This window comes from Lagenorhynchus albirostris, chromosome 11, assembly GCF_949774975.1.
Source record: "Lagenorhynchus albirostris chromosome 11, mLagAlb1.1, whole genome shotgun sequence".
Classification (NCBI taxonomy): Eukaryota; Metazoa; Chordata; class Mammalia; order Artiodactyla; family Delphinidae; genus Lagenorhynchus; species Lagenorhynchus albirostris.
In genome coordinates this window covers 18,335,053-18,348,784 of record NC_083105.1, presented here as the reverse complement: position 1 = coordinate 18,348,784, position 13,732 = coordinate 18,335,053, and the positions used below count along the sequence as shown (strand labels likewise).

The window sequence follows — 13,732 nt, the reverse complement described above, 5'->3', positions numbered from 1 at the left end:
AAGTAAATAATCCTAAAGCATATTTGGAAGGGAACACAGAGTGCTTACCACTTCATCTTGATGCACGTTAAATATTAAATACATTTTCTATATTTCACTGTTTCTCTCTTAAAGCATCAGCACTTTGCTTTTATTAAGGTTTACATATATTACCAAGTATCTTAAACTACCACGTGAAAAATAAGTCAAGGCCTTCAACTAATCCTCATATGTAAATTTGGAAAACCAGAGAGTCGAAAAAGAGTATTTCTCTAGCTCAATCCATATATTGTTGTCATTTGTATTTGGGAGTGATTTTCAGGCAAGAAATAAAAGGCGTTTAAATTTCTTATACAATTCTGCCCTCTGCTGCAACTGTCTTGAATTAGTAGCTTCAGCAGAAAGAACAAAATGTTAAAAGAACAAAATAGGGAGCATACCTGTGTGTGTGTGTGTGTGTGTGTGTGTGTGTGCGCACGGTTATACCTTATCATATACAAATGAAAATATACAGAAATTTTGAACTTGAAGACTCAATTAAATACATGGTACCACACAGTCATTATTTTCAGAATTTCTCTTTCCAAACATTCCAGTATCTAAACTTCTACATTTGTCCATTTGTTACATTTCAAACTGTTGTGCCTAATGTGTCTGACACAAGTATATTCTTATTCCTCATCTGTTCCTTTGGACAAACTGTAGGCAACCCAGACCTTGGCTACCCTCTTGCTTTCTTTCTGCCAACCTTTCTGTGGATCCCCATTCATGCACGGAATAAATATTCAGTGAACACCAATGTGTCAGGCAGCATTCCAGGCTCTGAACACCAAGCACAGCAGACGAGGGTGCAGCCCTCAGCATCAGGGAGGCTGCCAGGAGCCTCTGAACCATAGCTATGGTGCCTTGGGTTGGGGAGCAAAAACTAAACAGAGCCAGGGGAGAGAGAGCGCTGAGGGCCAGAGTCCAAGACATTTGTCTGCAGTGGCTGTCTGAGCAAAGGGGCCTGAGGTGGGTAAAAGAACTGAAGGGTGGAGCTAAGTGATGCGGGACCCTAAGAACCAGAAGTGGCTGCTCAGAACAGGCAGAAAAGGGCAGTGTGGACACAAAGCTAAGGGACAGGATCCTGTCTAGAAGTGGGACTTTCTCACATTCCAAGAGGGCTACTAAGTCCAGACTCCTGTCAAGAGCTCAGGTTGGGATGGATGGTGTTCATCACTAAGGGGCCATTCAGCACCCACACCATGCCTGGTGTTGCTCCAGGCACTGGGGGTACAGCAGTGAACACGAGAGGTAGAGCCCTGCTTTCAAGGAGCTTATACTCCAGCAGCTGGGAGGGTCAGAGGCAGGGGAGAGGGGAGCAGAGACAGACAATTTTAAAAGGAAACAAGACAAAGTCTGGTAGCAGTAAAAGCTATGCAAAGAATTAAAACATGTTAACATAACAGAGAATGACTAAGTACAACGTTAGATTGGGAGGTCACCCTGAGAGGGTGACACTGCAGCGAGATCTAAATAACCAGAAAGAACCAGTACTACAATGAGTGGGAAGAACATTCCTGGCAGAGGAAACAGCTGGTGCCAAGGCCCAAAGGCAGAATGTACTTGAAGGACAGAAAGAAAGCCAGGGTCTTACAAAATGATGCTACCCAGCCATGGAGGGGCCAGATTGTATAGGGCATTGTAGGCTAAACTGAGGAGTTTAGATCTTAGTATAAGTGCAACAGCAGACTAGTGGAGTTGTCTTAATCTGCGAAGTGACATGATCTGGTTTACATTCTTAAAAACTCATCTTGGCTACTATGTAGACAATGGACTTTGTAGGAACAAAAATGAAAGTAGGAAGACCAGTTCAGAGGCTGTTATAACAGGCCAAGGGAGAGCGGATGGTGGCTAGGGCTCACTAGAGGGATGCTAGTGAAAAGCTGAGGTTAGTATGACACCTCTAACCTCTCCTCTTCAACATCATCCTGGGAGTCCTAGCTAGTGCAGTAAGACAGGAAAAGGAAATAAAAGATATATATATATATGGAAGGAAGAAATAAAACAGTCTTTCTTCACAAATGACATGATAGTCTATGTAGAAAATCCAAAAAAATAAAATACCTCCTGGAAATAATAAGCATTTATAGCAAGGTTACAGGATACAAGATTAACATTCAAAGGCAATTGTGGGACTTCCCTGGTGGTCCAGTGGTAAAGAATCTGCCTTCCAATGCAGGGGACGTGGGTTCAATCCCTGGTCAGGGAAATAAGATCCCACATGCCATGGGGCAACTAAGCCTGTGCGCCACAACTACTGAGCCCACACGCCTCAACTAGAGAGCCCGTGTGCCACAGCTACAGATCCCACATGGTCTGGAGCCCGGGAGCCGCAACTAGAGAGAACACATGCACTGCAAGGAAAGATCCTACATGCTGCAACTAAGACCCAATGCAGCCAAAAGAAAAAAAAAGGCCAATTGCTCTCCTATGTACCAGCAATGAACAACTGGAATTAGAGATTTAAAACATATTACTATTTATAATAGAACACCAAAAATGAAGTACTTAGGTATAAATCTAACAAAATATGTATATGATCTATATGCATAACACTACCAAAGTCTGATGAAAGATATCAGAGAAGATCTAAATAAATAGACATACCATGTTGATGGATTGGAACACTCAGCACTGTTAAGATACTTGACCTATAGATTAAATGCAATCCCAATAAAAATCTTCTATAGATGTCCAACCAACCTTTGACAAAGCAGCAAAGACAATTCAATGGAGCTTGTCTAATTGACAAATGGTGCTGGAATAATTGGACATTCTTGTGTAAAAAAAATTAATCTAGACACAGACATTACACTTTCACCAAAAAATTACTCAAAATTGATAATAGACCTAAATATAAAATGAAATACTATAAAACTTTTAGAAGGAAATGCAGAAGAAAAGCTATGTGCCCTTGGATTTGGTGATGAGTTACAATACCAAAGGCACAATTCATGAAAAAATATTAAGTTAGACTTTATTAAAATTTAATACTTCTGCTCTGTGAAAGCCACTATTAAGAGAACGAAAAGACAAGCCACAGGGGCTTCCCTGGTGGCGCAGTGGTTGAGAGTCCGCCTGCCGATGCAGGGGACACGGGTTCGTGCCCCGGTCCAGGAAGATCCCACATGCCGCGGAGCGGCTGGGCCCGTGAGCCATGGCCACTGAGCCTGCGCATCCGGAGGCTGTGCTCCGCAACGGGAGAGGCCACAACAGTGAGAGGCCCGCGTACAGCTAAAAAAAAAAAAAAAAAAAAAAAGACAAGCCACAGATTGGGAGAAAATATTTGTAAAATATGTATCTGATAAAGGATTTCTATCCAAAATACATAAAGAACTCTTAAAACTCAACAATAAGATATGTAAAGATGCTCAACATTATTTGCCATTAGGGAATTGCAAATTAAAACAATAAGATATCACCACACACCTATTAGAATGGCTAAAATCAAAAAAGTTGACAATACCAAATGCCAGCAAGGATATAGAACAACAGAAACTCTCATCCACTGCTCATGGGAATGCAAAATGGTACAGTCCCTTCAGAAGACGATTTGGCAGTTTCTTATAAAGCTAAACATAGTCTTACCATACAGTCCAGCAATCATGTTCCTAGGTATTTACTCAACTGATTAATAAACTTTGCATGAAAATGTTTATAGCAAACGTTTGTCCCTCAATAGGTGAATAGGTAAACTGTGGTACATTCGTACCCTGGAATACTATTCAGCATTAAAAAGAAATGAGGGGCTTCCCTGGTGGCGCAGTGATTGAGAGTCCACCTGCCGATGCAGGGGACACAGGTTCATGCCCCGGACTGGGAAGATCCCACATGCCGCGGAGCAGCTGAGCCCGTGGGCCCGTGAGCCATGGCCGCTGAGCCTGCACGTCCAGAGCCTGTGCTCCGCAATGCAAGAGGCCACAACAGTGAGAGGCCCTCGTACCGCAAAAAAAAAAAAAAAAGAAATGAGGTGTTGGGATTTCCCTGGTGGCACAGTGGTTGAGAATCCGCCTGCCAATGCAGGGTACACAGGTTTGATCCCTGGTCCGGGAAGATCCCACATGCCGCAGAGCCACTAAGCCTGTGCTCCACAACTACTGAGCCTGAGCTCTACAGCCCGCAAGCCACAACTACTGAGCCCATGTGCCACAAATACTGAGTCCGTGGTCTAGAGCCCGTGAACCACAGCTACTGAGCCTGCGTCCCACAACTACTGAAGCCCGCATGCCTAGAGCCCGAGCTCCACAACAAGCGAAGCCACCGCAATGAGACGCCTGCGCACTGCAACAAAGAGTAGTCCCTGCTCGCCGCAACTAGAGAAAAAGCCCGCGCGCAGCAACAAAGACCCAACGCAGCCATAAGTAAGTAAGTAAATAAATAAATATATTTCTACTACTAAAAACAGAAAGAAAGAAAGAAATGAGGTGTCAAGCCATGAAAAGACATGGAGGAATCTTAAATGCATATTCTTTGCGGGCCTCTCACCGTTGTGGCCTCTCCCGCTGCCGAGCAGAGGCTCCGGACGCGCAGGCTCAGCGGCCAAGGCTCACGGGCCCAGCCGCTCTGCAGCATGTGGGATCCTCCTGGACCGGGGGCACGAACCCGTGTCCCCTGCATCGGCAGGTGACCTCTCAACCACTGCGCCACCAGGGAAGCCCTTAAATGCATATTCTAATCACAACTGTGTATAACATCCCTGACAGCTTAGAGAAGGGCAGTGATGGTGGAGGTGGACACGTTTGAGAAACATTTACGAAGTAAAAACTGCCAGGACTCAGTGATGAAACATATTTGGGGAGGGGATAAAGGAGAGAAAAGTGTCAAGGATTACTCCAAGGTGGTAAATTGAGAGACAGTCCCTGGAACAGACCCTGTTTTGGAGGGATGTTCATGAGTTCAGTTTTAGATGTGTTGGGTTTGAGGAGCTTTGAAGACATCACTCAAGTGGAAAGTAGGTCGTTGGGTATGTGAATCTGGGGCTCAGACGATAAGCATGGCTGAGGAAGTAAATGTGTGAGTCACATACACATGAACAATCACTGAAGCCATAGACACAGGTAATATTCTTACAATGGAATTAATGAATGAGAGAAGAGCCTTAAGGAATTCTAACACTTAGAAGCCAGGTAGAAGAGGAGGAACTAAAAAAGAGACAGAAAAGCTACAGCCAGAGAGATGGAAGATGAACCATGGGAGTATATACAGTAAAACAGAGACCAGAATGTTTAGAAGAGGAGGGCCAGGTCAAAAAATCCATTGACGGGGCTTCCCTGGTGGCGCAGTGGTTGAGAGTCCGCCTGCCGATGCAGGGGACACGGGTTCGTGCCCCAGTCCGGGAAGATCCCACATGCAGTGGAGCGGCTGGGCCCGTGAGCCGTGGCCGCTGAGCCTGCGCGTCCGGAGCCTGTGCTCCGCAACGGGAGAGGCCGCAACAGTGAGAGGTACCGCCAAAAAAAAAAAAAAAAAAATCCATTGACGCTAAGAAGTAAAGTCAGACAAGGACTGAAAATGTTCTTTGGATGACCTGTTCGTGATCTTGCCTATTTTTACTGAAGTGTTCATCATTTTCTTATTGATTTTAAGAGCATTTTTACATATTAGAAATATTGCTATTAATCCTTTGCCTGTTGTGTGTGTTACAAATATTTTTCCCAGTTATCACTTGCCTTGTAGTTGTGTTTCTGACTTTCTCAGAGTTGATTTGTGTTGTTTTGTTTTACATATGGGAACTTCATGTGTTTATTTAGACAGATTTATCAATTATCTTCTCTTTCATGATTTACTCTTTTGTTTTCTTGCTTAGACTCATCCATATTTTCTCATAGTTTTCTTTATATAGAATTTCACTTTCTTATATTTAACTCTAATCCTCCTGGAATTTATTTTGGTGCAATGTTTCAGGTAACTTAACTATATTTACCAAATAGTGTATCATTATCACAGCACTATTTATTCCATAATCCATCTAATTTGAAAAGCTTCTATCATTTACTAATTTCTTATATCTGCACCTGAGTCTGTCTGAGCATTCTATTTTGTTCAACTGAGCTATTTTTGCTGCCAGTAGCATTTTTTAAATTATTATTATTGCTTCATAATATGTTTAAATAACTTGAAATTCAAATTGCCCTCATTATTTTAAACTCTTACTCTCGTATATTTTTTCTCCAAGAATTTTGGAATCATTATGAAAATTTAGAAATGTTTTCATCCCATTGGGGTTTCAGTTAGAATTGTCTTACGTCTATAAACCAATTGGGGAAGAACTGACAGCTTTATAACATTGAGTTGCCCCATCCTAGAATATGGTATGTCTCCCTACATACTGAAATCTTATTTTCTGTAATTCTGAAGCTTTTTTATAAGAATAAAGATTGTGCACATTTCTTATTAAATTTATTCTTAGATATTTCATATTTTCTGTGGCCATAGCAAATTGTGCCTTTTATTCTTTTAGTTTTTCTGTAGAGCGATTTTGTCCCATTTACCCAAAATATTTAGAGATTCTGGAGGTAGCAAGGGCAAAGATTCATACATTAATCATGAAAAGCTGGTGTTTTCCCATGTACTACAATCTTCTGACAAGATTCTGGAATGTAATGCATTTATCCTTTGCCCTAATAGGAAAGCCTGCCGCTTAAAAACAAGATGATTCTCCTCACCCCACCCCATCCACCACCTGGAGGGCAGCCAGCCAGCCATCTGTCAAGACGGAGCCAGGCTGGGGCTCATCCTTCTGCCACATCTTCTTCTCACCTTTGACATTGTCCAAAAATGCAACTGCAGCCAGAAATGGGTTTTCTTCAGTTTGATGTGACCCAGGGCTCCAGCCAAAATCAAAAGTATCATGTTGAAGAGAACCTATAAAAACTGACCTGACCATTAAAGTTGTCTTCTTGACTCAAAGACCTCTCTACTGGCCTATCAATCAGAGGTGCAGCTTCCCCAGCCAGCGCTGCTGGGTAGGGTAGGGGTGGGTCAGGAAGCATCAAGGGAGAAGCGAGTCCCAAACTCAGAACTGCGCATCGTTCCATGAAGCCCAGAAATTAGGCTTCTTGTTCTTGCTGCAGCCACCAGAGGGAGCCAAACCACACAGTCGGGAGGGAGAACTGAGAAGAGGGCATACAGAGCAACAGCCTGGTGGACCAGGAGAGATGTCAGACTGTCTTCCACCCGCAGTCAAACTAATGCCACTGGGCACTCTTAGAAAACTCTCACTGTTAAAGGAACCTACCAGAAGCAGATAGGGGTCAAAAGTATAAGTAGCTTATTTACCTTTCAGAACAGAATGCAGATAAGGAAGAAGGAGCCTCAAAAAGAGAATTCTTAATCATCTCCCACATGGGGAGGGAGGCTAGGCACTGTGGTTGCAAGGATGCTCTGAGGTCCCCATGAATCGGAGCTTTCTTGCTACTTGGAAGTGTGCCTACCTGGAAAGCTCCTCTCCACCAGGCAGCAGGACCTGGCCCTTCCTTCCTCAGGTCACTTCTCCCCGCTGGTGGATTTGGGGAAAGGAATCTCTGTCCTGCATCCACTCCCCAGCTGGGCCAGTCCTGCCTCGCAGTCATGGCTGGCTCTACCTGTGCTCTTGGCCCTAAACCCCTGCTCCCATCAGGGCGCCTCGTCCCACCTGGGCCTGTGCTTCAGAAGGCAGTGGCTTTCCGAGGCTGCTTGCTGTCCCCTTTCTGACCGACACTGCCCTAAATGTGCAACACGATGGGTTCTCCCTCCTGCCCCCAAATAGTTTGTAACAGACTTGCTAAAAATGTAGGGGCATCAGAGGAGAGTTTCAACATGGCACAGAGAAGAAAATCATTTAAAATGGAATATTAGACACTCAATTGAATGCATTTAATTGATATCTATCCTCACTTTGGGAATTTCTAACTCCCTAGTCTCCTGGTTTTCCTCCTATCTCTGTAACCCCTCTTTCTCTTCTCCTCGCTGCGTCCTTCTCTGCTCACCCCTCGGAGTTTTGTCCTAGGCCCACCTCCCTTCTTCCTGTCCCTGGATGCCCTCATCCCCTCTCCTGGCTTCAAGGCCCACAGTATGCATGTATCCCTGGCCCGGCTGTCTTTACCTGAGCCCAGAGAATATCTCTTCCCAACATTCTACCATCACTCCAAACTCAGCACAGCTTCTGTCCCCTAAAGCTGCTCCTTTGGGAGTGTTTCCTGTTTCGGTTGATGGCCAGTCATTCAAGTCAGAACCATGGGAGGCACCTCTGACTCCTCCATCTCCTGTACCCACTTCATGATCAAGTCCCGTGGATTCTACCTCCCAACCTTCCCCTGCGTCCCCACTGCCTCCCCCTTGTCAGAGCCAACATCGCCTCTCACCTGGGTCATTACCCCTATCAGATGTCTGGCAAGCCAAGCTTGTCCATTTTTATTTCATTCTTCACACCGCACCCAGAGCGAACTTTCAAAACCAAACCTGGCACCATCTTGCTTAAACCCCCAGTGGCTTCCCACTGCTCTTCAGATCAGAGCCAGATCCTTAGCTTGACCCTCCATACTTGGGTGCCTGCCTGCCTCTGCAGCCCCGGGACTCCCTTCATGCCCACCTCTCACGTGCCCATACTGGACCTGTTCAGTCCTTCATGCTCACCACTCTTCCTCCCGACTCTGGGTGGCTGTTCCCTCTGCCTTTGTCCAACCAGCTCCCACTCATCCTCCAAGTCTCAGGTGAAATGTCACTGCTTCGGGGTGACGTCCACTGTCCCTGAGGCCAGGTCACACGTCCCCGCTCTAGGCCCTGTGCCATCACTGTGTAGCACTCCCCTCAGGCTGAATTGCTCCACAGTGACTATCTTTTGCACGCCAGCAAAAGCTCCATGAAGGCAGGACCCACGCCTATCGTGTCCATCGCTGTATCCCTGGCATCTAGCATCATGCCTGGCAGAACCTAGGCACTCAGCAAATACGGTTGAATTAAGTTGGAGGAGTGGCAGCACTTGCCCAGACCTTTCAATAAAGAGGGCAGCTCTCCTGAAATCGCAGACTATAACACAGGATTTCTCGAAAACCTCATTGGAAGAATATTCCAGCTGCACCCAGGAGGGCAGATTGACTCCAGGTCGTGTGCAGCTGCATAACCATGGCAGAAAAACAAATGTTTGAGGAGGCCCAGGCAGGCAACTCGACCTCCTATGGTTATTATATGGGATTCCTGCTATAATTAAACCTTGTTCTGATGAATCTAATGCATCTTCTATTGCATTCTAGGTGGTGATACTTGGCCTTGTGATTTGTACTTTTAGCAACCCCAAAAGGAAAAAAAGGAACCTACACAGTCCTGGAGGGACTTCAAGGATCCCCCGCACCCCCAAGCCCCGCACACACACGGCCATGGGCTGACTCTACCAACCCGGTGGGAGGTAAGACCCAAAGGTGGACACAACTACCACACACAGTGACGTAATGACAGCTTTGCTTCATGAAGATTGACCAGAGAGGGGAAATGAGGGCCAGGTAGAGATGACAGAATGGACATGAGAGGCTCTACGGAAGTAAAATCTAAGGACTTGGCCTTGGTTGAACATGAAGGGTGAGGAAGACGGAAGGTGTCAACGGCAGTGATGGAGGCCAGGACTCCCTGCTGAGCAGGCCCTGGGGGCCGGGGTAACACAAGAGACTAACCAGTGGCATCTTAGTTGATTGTACAGACAACAACATGCTTGCAGAATCACCAGAAGGGCCCTGTGGATGGCTCCAGCCTAGTCCAAAGGGACACATTCTGAACTAAGTCCATTTACGTCTTGAAAATCCTCACACATTGAAACGTTAGGCAATTCCCTCCCACTTTCAACCCAGCCCCTGGCCCCTTCCATCACCATGACACCCATGTGATGACAAGCTACTAATAGTATTATTGCTTGATCAACGTGTAGCATTATCAACTAGAAGCATCATCAGGAAGGACTTCTACCCCACCTTGGAGATCTGATCTTCACCGGATCTGAATGAACCGGTGTCGAATGAATATATGAATGGATGTGTCTTGCTCAAGGGAACCATGGAGACCTCAATGCAGCGCTTAGCAAAAGGAAAAGCGAAATCTGCCGAACACGATATAAAAACGAGACTTACCTAGGACTTAAGAGAAGGCTGCACAAATCCTCCCAGCAGCCGCTCATCTTCATGTGCCAAGGCAGCTCTTGATACACTCTCCAGAAAGCCGTTTGCCTTTGGAAGTATTTGACCAAGATTCGGTGGAGATGTGCTCTCTTGTGATTCGTTGGGTTCTGAAAGGCATATGGACCGCTCTCTCTGGCGGGAGTGATTACACCTATTTAAAAATCAGTTACAGTTACTTTGCTATAGAGCAGAAATTAACACAACATTGTAAATCAACTACACTCCAATAAAATACTTTTTAATTAAAAAAAATTTTTAATAAAATAAAAATCAGTTACAGTAGAACACATCTGACTTTTTAGCCTATGAAGACACTATAGCAAACAGATAACAGCTCAGTGGCCATAATTAGAGACAACAAAAGTCAAGATAGCTGGAAAAAACCCTGAAATATTAAAAATGTATCCTCTTAGAAGGCAGTCAGAATTCATCAAGAATTAGTTACAGCTATGATCACTGACCTAGACTCTGAGAAACTTTGTCAGCATGTTGACTTTTCATGTTGTCTGCCCCCTCCCCCAAGGAAACATTTGTAACCTACCTTTCAGTTTTAAATATACACCATGGTTACTGCTTAAGTAAGCACTTTGAAATATTTGAGGGCATGCATTTTGGAGAAGTTAATCTGCTGCCTGCATCTCATATACGGCAAGGGGTAGCCGAGCAAATTGAAAGCAAATTGGATTTTGGAGCCAAGATTACTGTACTGCGTTTCCAAAGAGAAATGGTTCCAGTAGATCATAATACCCAGAAACAACCTTCTCTAAAAAAAAAGGGTTTTGCTTAATTCAGTCTTGGTGACATATATTCTTGAAAACTGAAATAGAAGTATTTTTAATTTCCTGCTTGACACTTTTTCTTGCAAGACAAATGGGACGCACAGCTGGATGACACGCTAAGCCCAGCTCTTCAGAAGAAATATAACAAAAAGGGAGCCCATTGTTCAAATTACCATTCTGCATTTCCGCTGAAATGAATTTTAGGTCATCTACCCACTTGGAGAGGCGCCGTGCTAGCTGGTCTAAAATGTGCAGATCTGCCCAGATGGCATGTGTGGTGCTTAAAAGACAACTCCCCTCCCCCAATGGGTGGGGCAAAGGCATTTTGTGGGTAGTAAATTGGTAAAGTGGGTAGGGAAATGAGAGAAAAAGAGAACTGGGACAAATATTACCCTGACTCCAAGATTTGGAGTGTTAAACACAATGCTTAAAGTATACAAAAACATTTTCGTACCGAACACTGCATTTAATGTTATCTTTTTACAACATAACCTCTTGAGGAGGATATGGAAACCCCTGTGCTGGTTAATTTTACATGTTCACTGACTGGGCTAAGGGGGGCCCAGATAGCTGGCAAAACTTTACCTCTGGGCATGTCTGTGACGGTGTTTCTGGAAGAGATAAGCATTTAAATTGGTGGACTGAATAAAACAGATTGCCAGCCCTCACCAAAGCAAGCGGGATGAGGGCCTGAACAGAAAAAAAAAGCAGAGGACAGGCGAATTTGCTCTCTGCTTGAGCTGGAACATTTATCTTCTTCTGCATTCAGACGTCAGCACTCCTGGTTCTCGGACCTTCATGGACTGGGACTTAGACCACTGGCTCCCCTGGTTCTCAGGCCTTTGGACCTGGACTACAGCCGTATACACCGCGGGCTTTCCTGAGCCTCCAGCTTGCGGACAGCAGATCATAGGACTCCTCGGCCTCCATAACTGCATGAGCCAAACCCTCATAATAAACCTCTTTCTATAAATCTGTGTATCTGTATAGTGTCAACAACAAACTGGCACTTGCCATTAGCACTTGCCAGCTACCTCTACAAGGATCAAACCATGAGCCGCTGCAGCTGCTGACCATCAACACCCCTGAAAGGAGCTCAGGGTGGAGAGCAGAAATGAGGTCCTCTGTGCTCTCGGAAAAACTGGCAGAACAGGTCATCAGATGGTCAGATATTTTCAGAAGATTTTATGAGCCCAATTCTTGCATCTCCTCGTATCTAGAAAAGCACTAAAATCCTTCATGGTGACGTTGCGCCTCGTGACTAGCAGTAACCTTCACGAGAGTAGCAGAAACCTTCTGCGAAGAATGTGTGCTTGGTTGCATGTGCTCCCCCTGCACCAAAATCACATGTATAATGACCTGACCCCCACCTCTTCGGAGCAGTTTCTCAGAGCTATCTGAAATGCTGTCTCCTGGCCTATAGTCCTCGTTTTGCCCCAAATAAAACCTAACTTGCACCTCTCATGTTGTGCAGTTTTTTTAAGTCGACAGTTTTATGGCGACCATGAAAGGACCCAGAGTGGACTTCTCTCCTTTGCCTGAACTCTGCAAGGGACCACAGCCTTGGTACCAGCAGAGTCCCCTTGCACCCATCCGCCGCCTCGGAGAGTCCAGACAAATTTGGGTGAATCTCTCCTGGTTCTCGGATCTCCCATATTGGCTGATGATCCAGAGCTGTAGTTGGCGGTGTAGAGCAGGTACCTGCCTCTCCCAGTTGAAAGATACTGGCGGGGAGGGCAGGGGGCTAGTTGAAAGATTCCAGGCAATACCCACCCAGGTGAAAGATACTTGGGGGGGGGCACTGGTTGAACGATACCAGGGTTTGCCAGTTGTAGGAGACTGAGTGGTCTGTGCTGAGTGGTGGATCCACTGAGAGGCTGATCTGATGCTTTTCCTCAAATCAGCTGCCTTAATAGAATTTGTCAGGATAAAAGTGAAGATATTACATGAGAGCTTTGCTCTGAAGAAAAGGGACAAGTTTTCTCCTGGCCGGTTACTGCTTTCTCAGGCAACTGAGAAATTTACGGGAGTGATGGACGCAGAGTCCTCATACCGTGCAGTGGTCCCATAGGGAAGGCCACTCATTAATTAAAACACTTGCTCGTAGGGGGGCTGCAGGATAAGAATTAGCCATTCAGGCCATCATCAAAAAATCTACGAACGATAAATGCTGGAAAGGGTGCGGAGAAAAGGGAACCCTCTTGCACTGTTGGTGGGAATGTAAATTGATACAGCCACTATGGAGAACAGTATGGAGGTTCCTTAAAAAACTAAAAATAGAACTACCATATGACCCAGCAATCCCACTACTGGGCATGTACCCTGAGAAAACCATAATTCAAAAAGTGTCATGTACCACAAGGTTTACTGCAGCACTATTTACAATAGCCAGGACATGGAAGCAACCTAAGTGTCCATCGACACATGAATGGATGAAGAAGATGTGGCACATATATACAATGGAATATTACTCAGCCATAAAAAGAAACAAAATTGAGTTATTTGTAGTGAGGTGGATGGACCTAGAGTCTGTCATACAGAGTGAAGTAAGTCAGAAAGAGAAAAACAAATACCGTATGCTAACACACATATATGGAATCTAAGAAGAAGAAAAAAAAAGGTCATGAAGAACCTAGGGGCAAGACGGGAATAAAGACACAGACCTACTAGAGAAAGGACTTGAGGATATGGGGAGGGGGAAGGGTAAGCTGTGACAAAGTGAGAGAGTGGCATGGACATATATACACTACCAAACGTAAAACAGATAGCTAGTGGGAAGCAGCCGCATAGCAC

At 45.1% G+C, this 13,732-nt stretch overlaps 1 protein-coding gene across 1 annotated transcript in view; it reads right to left on the bottom strand.

The window, feature by feature from the left end:
• Positions 1-13,732, bottom strand: part of LOC132528669 (putative tetratricopeptide repeat protein 41) — an 82,839-nt gene that overhangs the window by 36,168 nt on the left and 32,939 nt on the right. Inside the window, 1 exon segment of the mRNA XM_060164646.1 lies at positions 10,113-10,311. Within this exon segment, the coding sequence (XP_060020629.1) occupies positions 10,113-10,311 (199 nt within the window).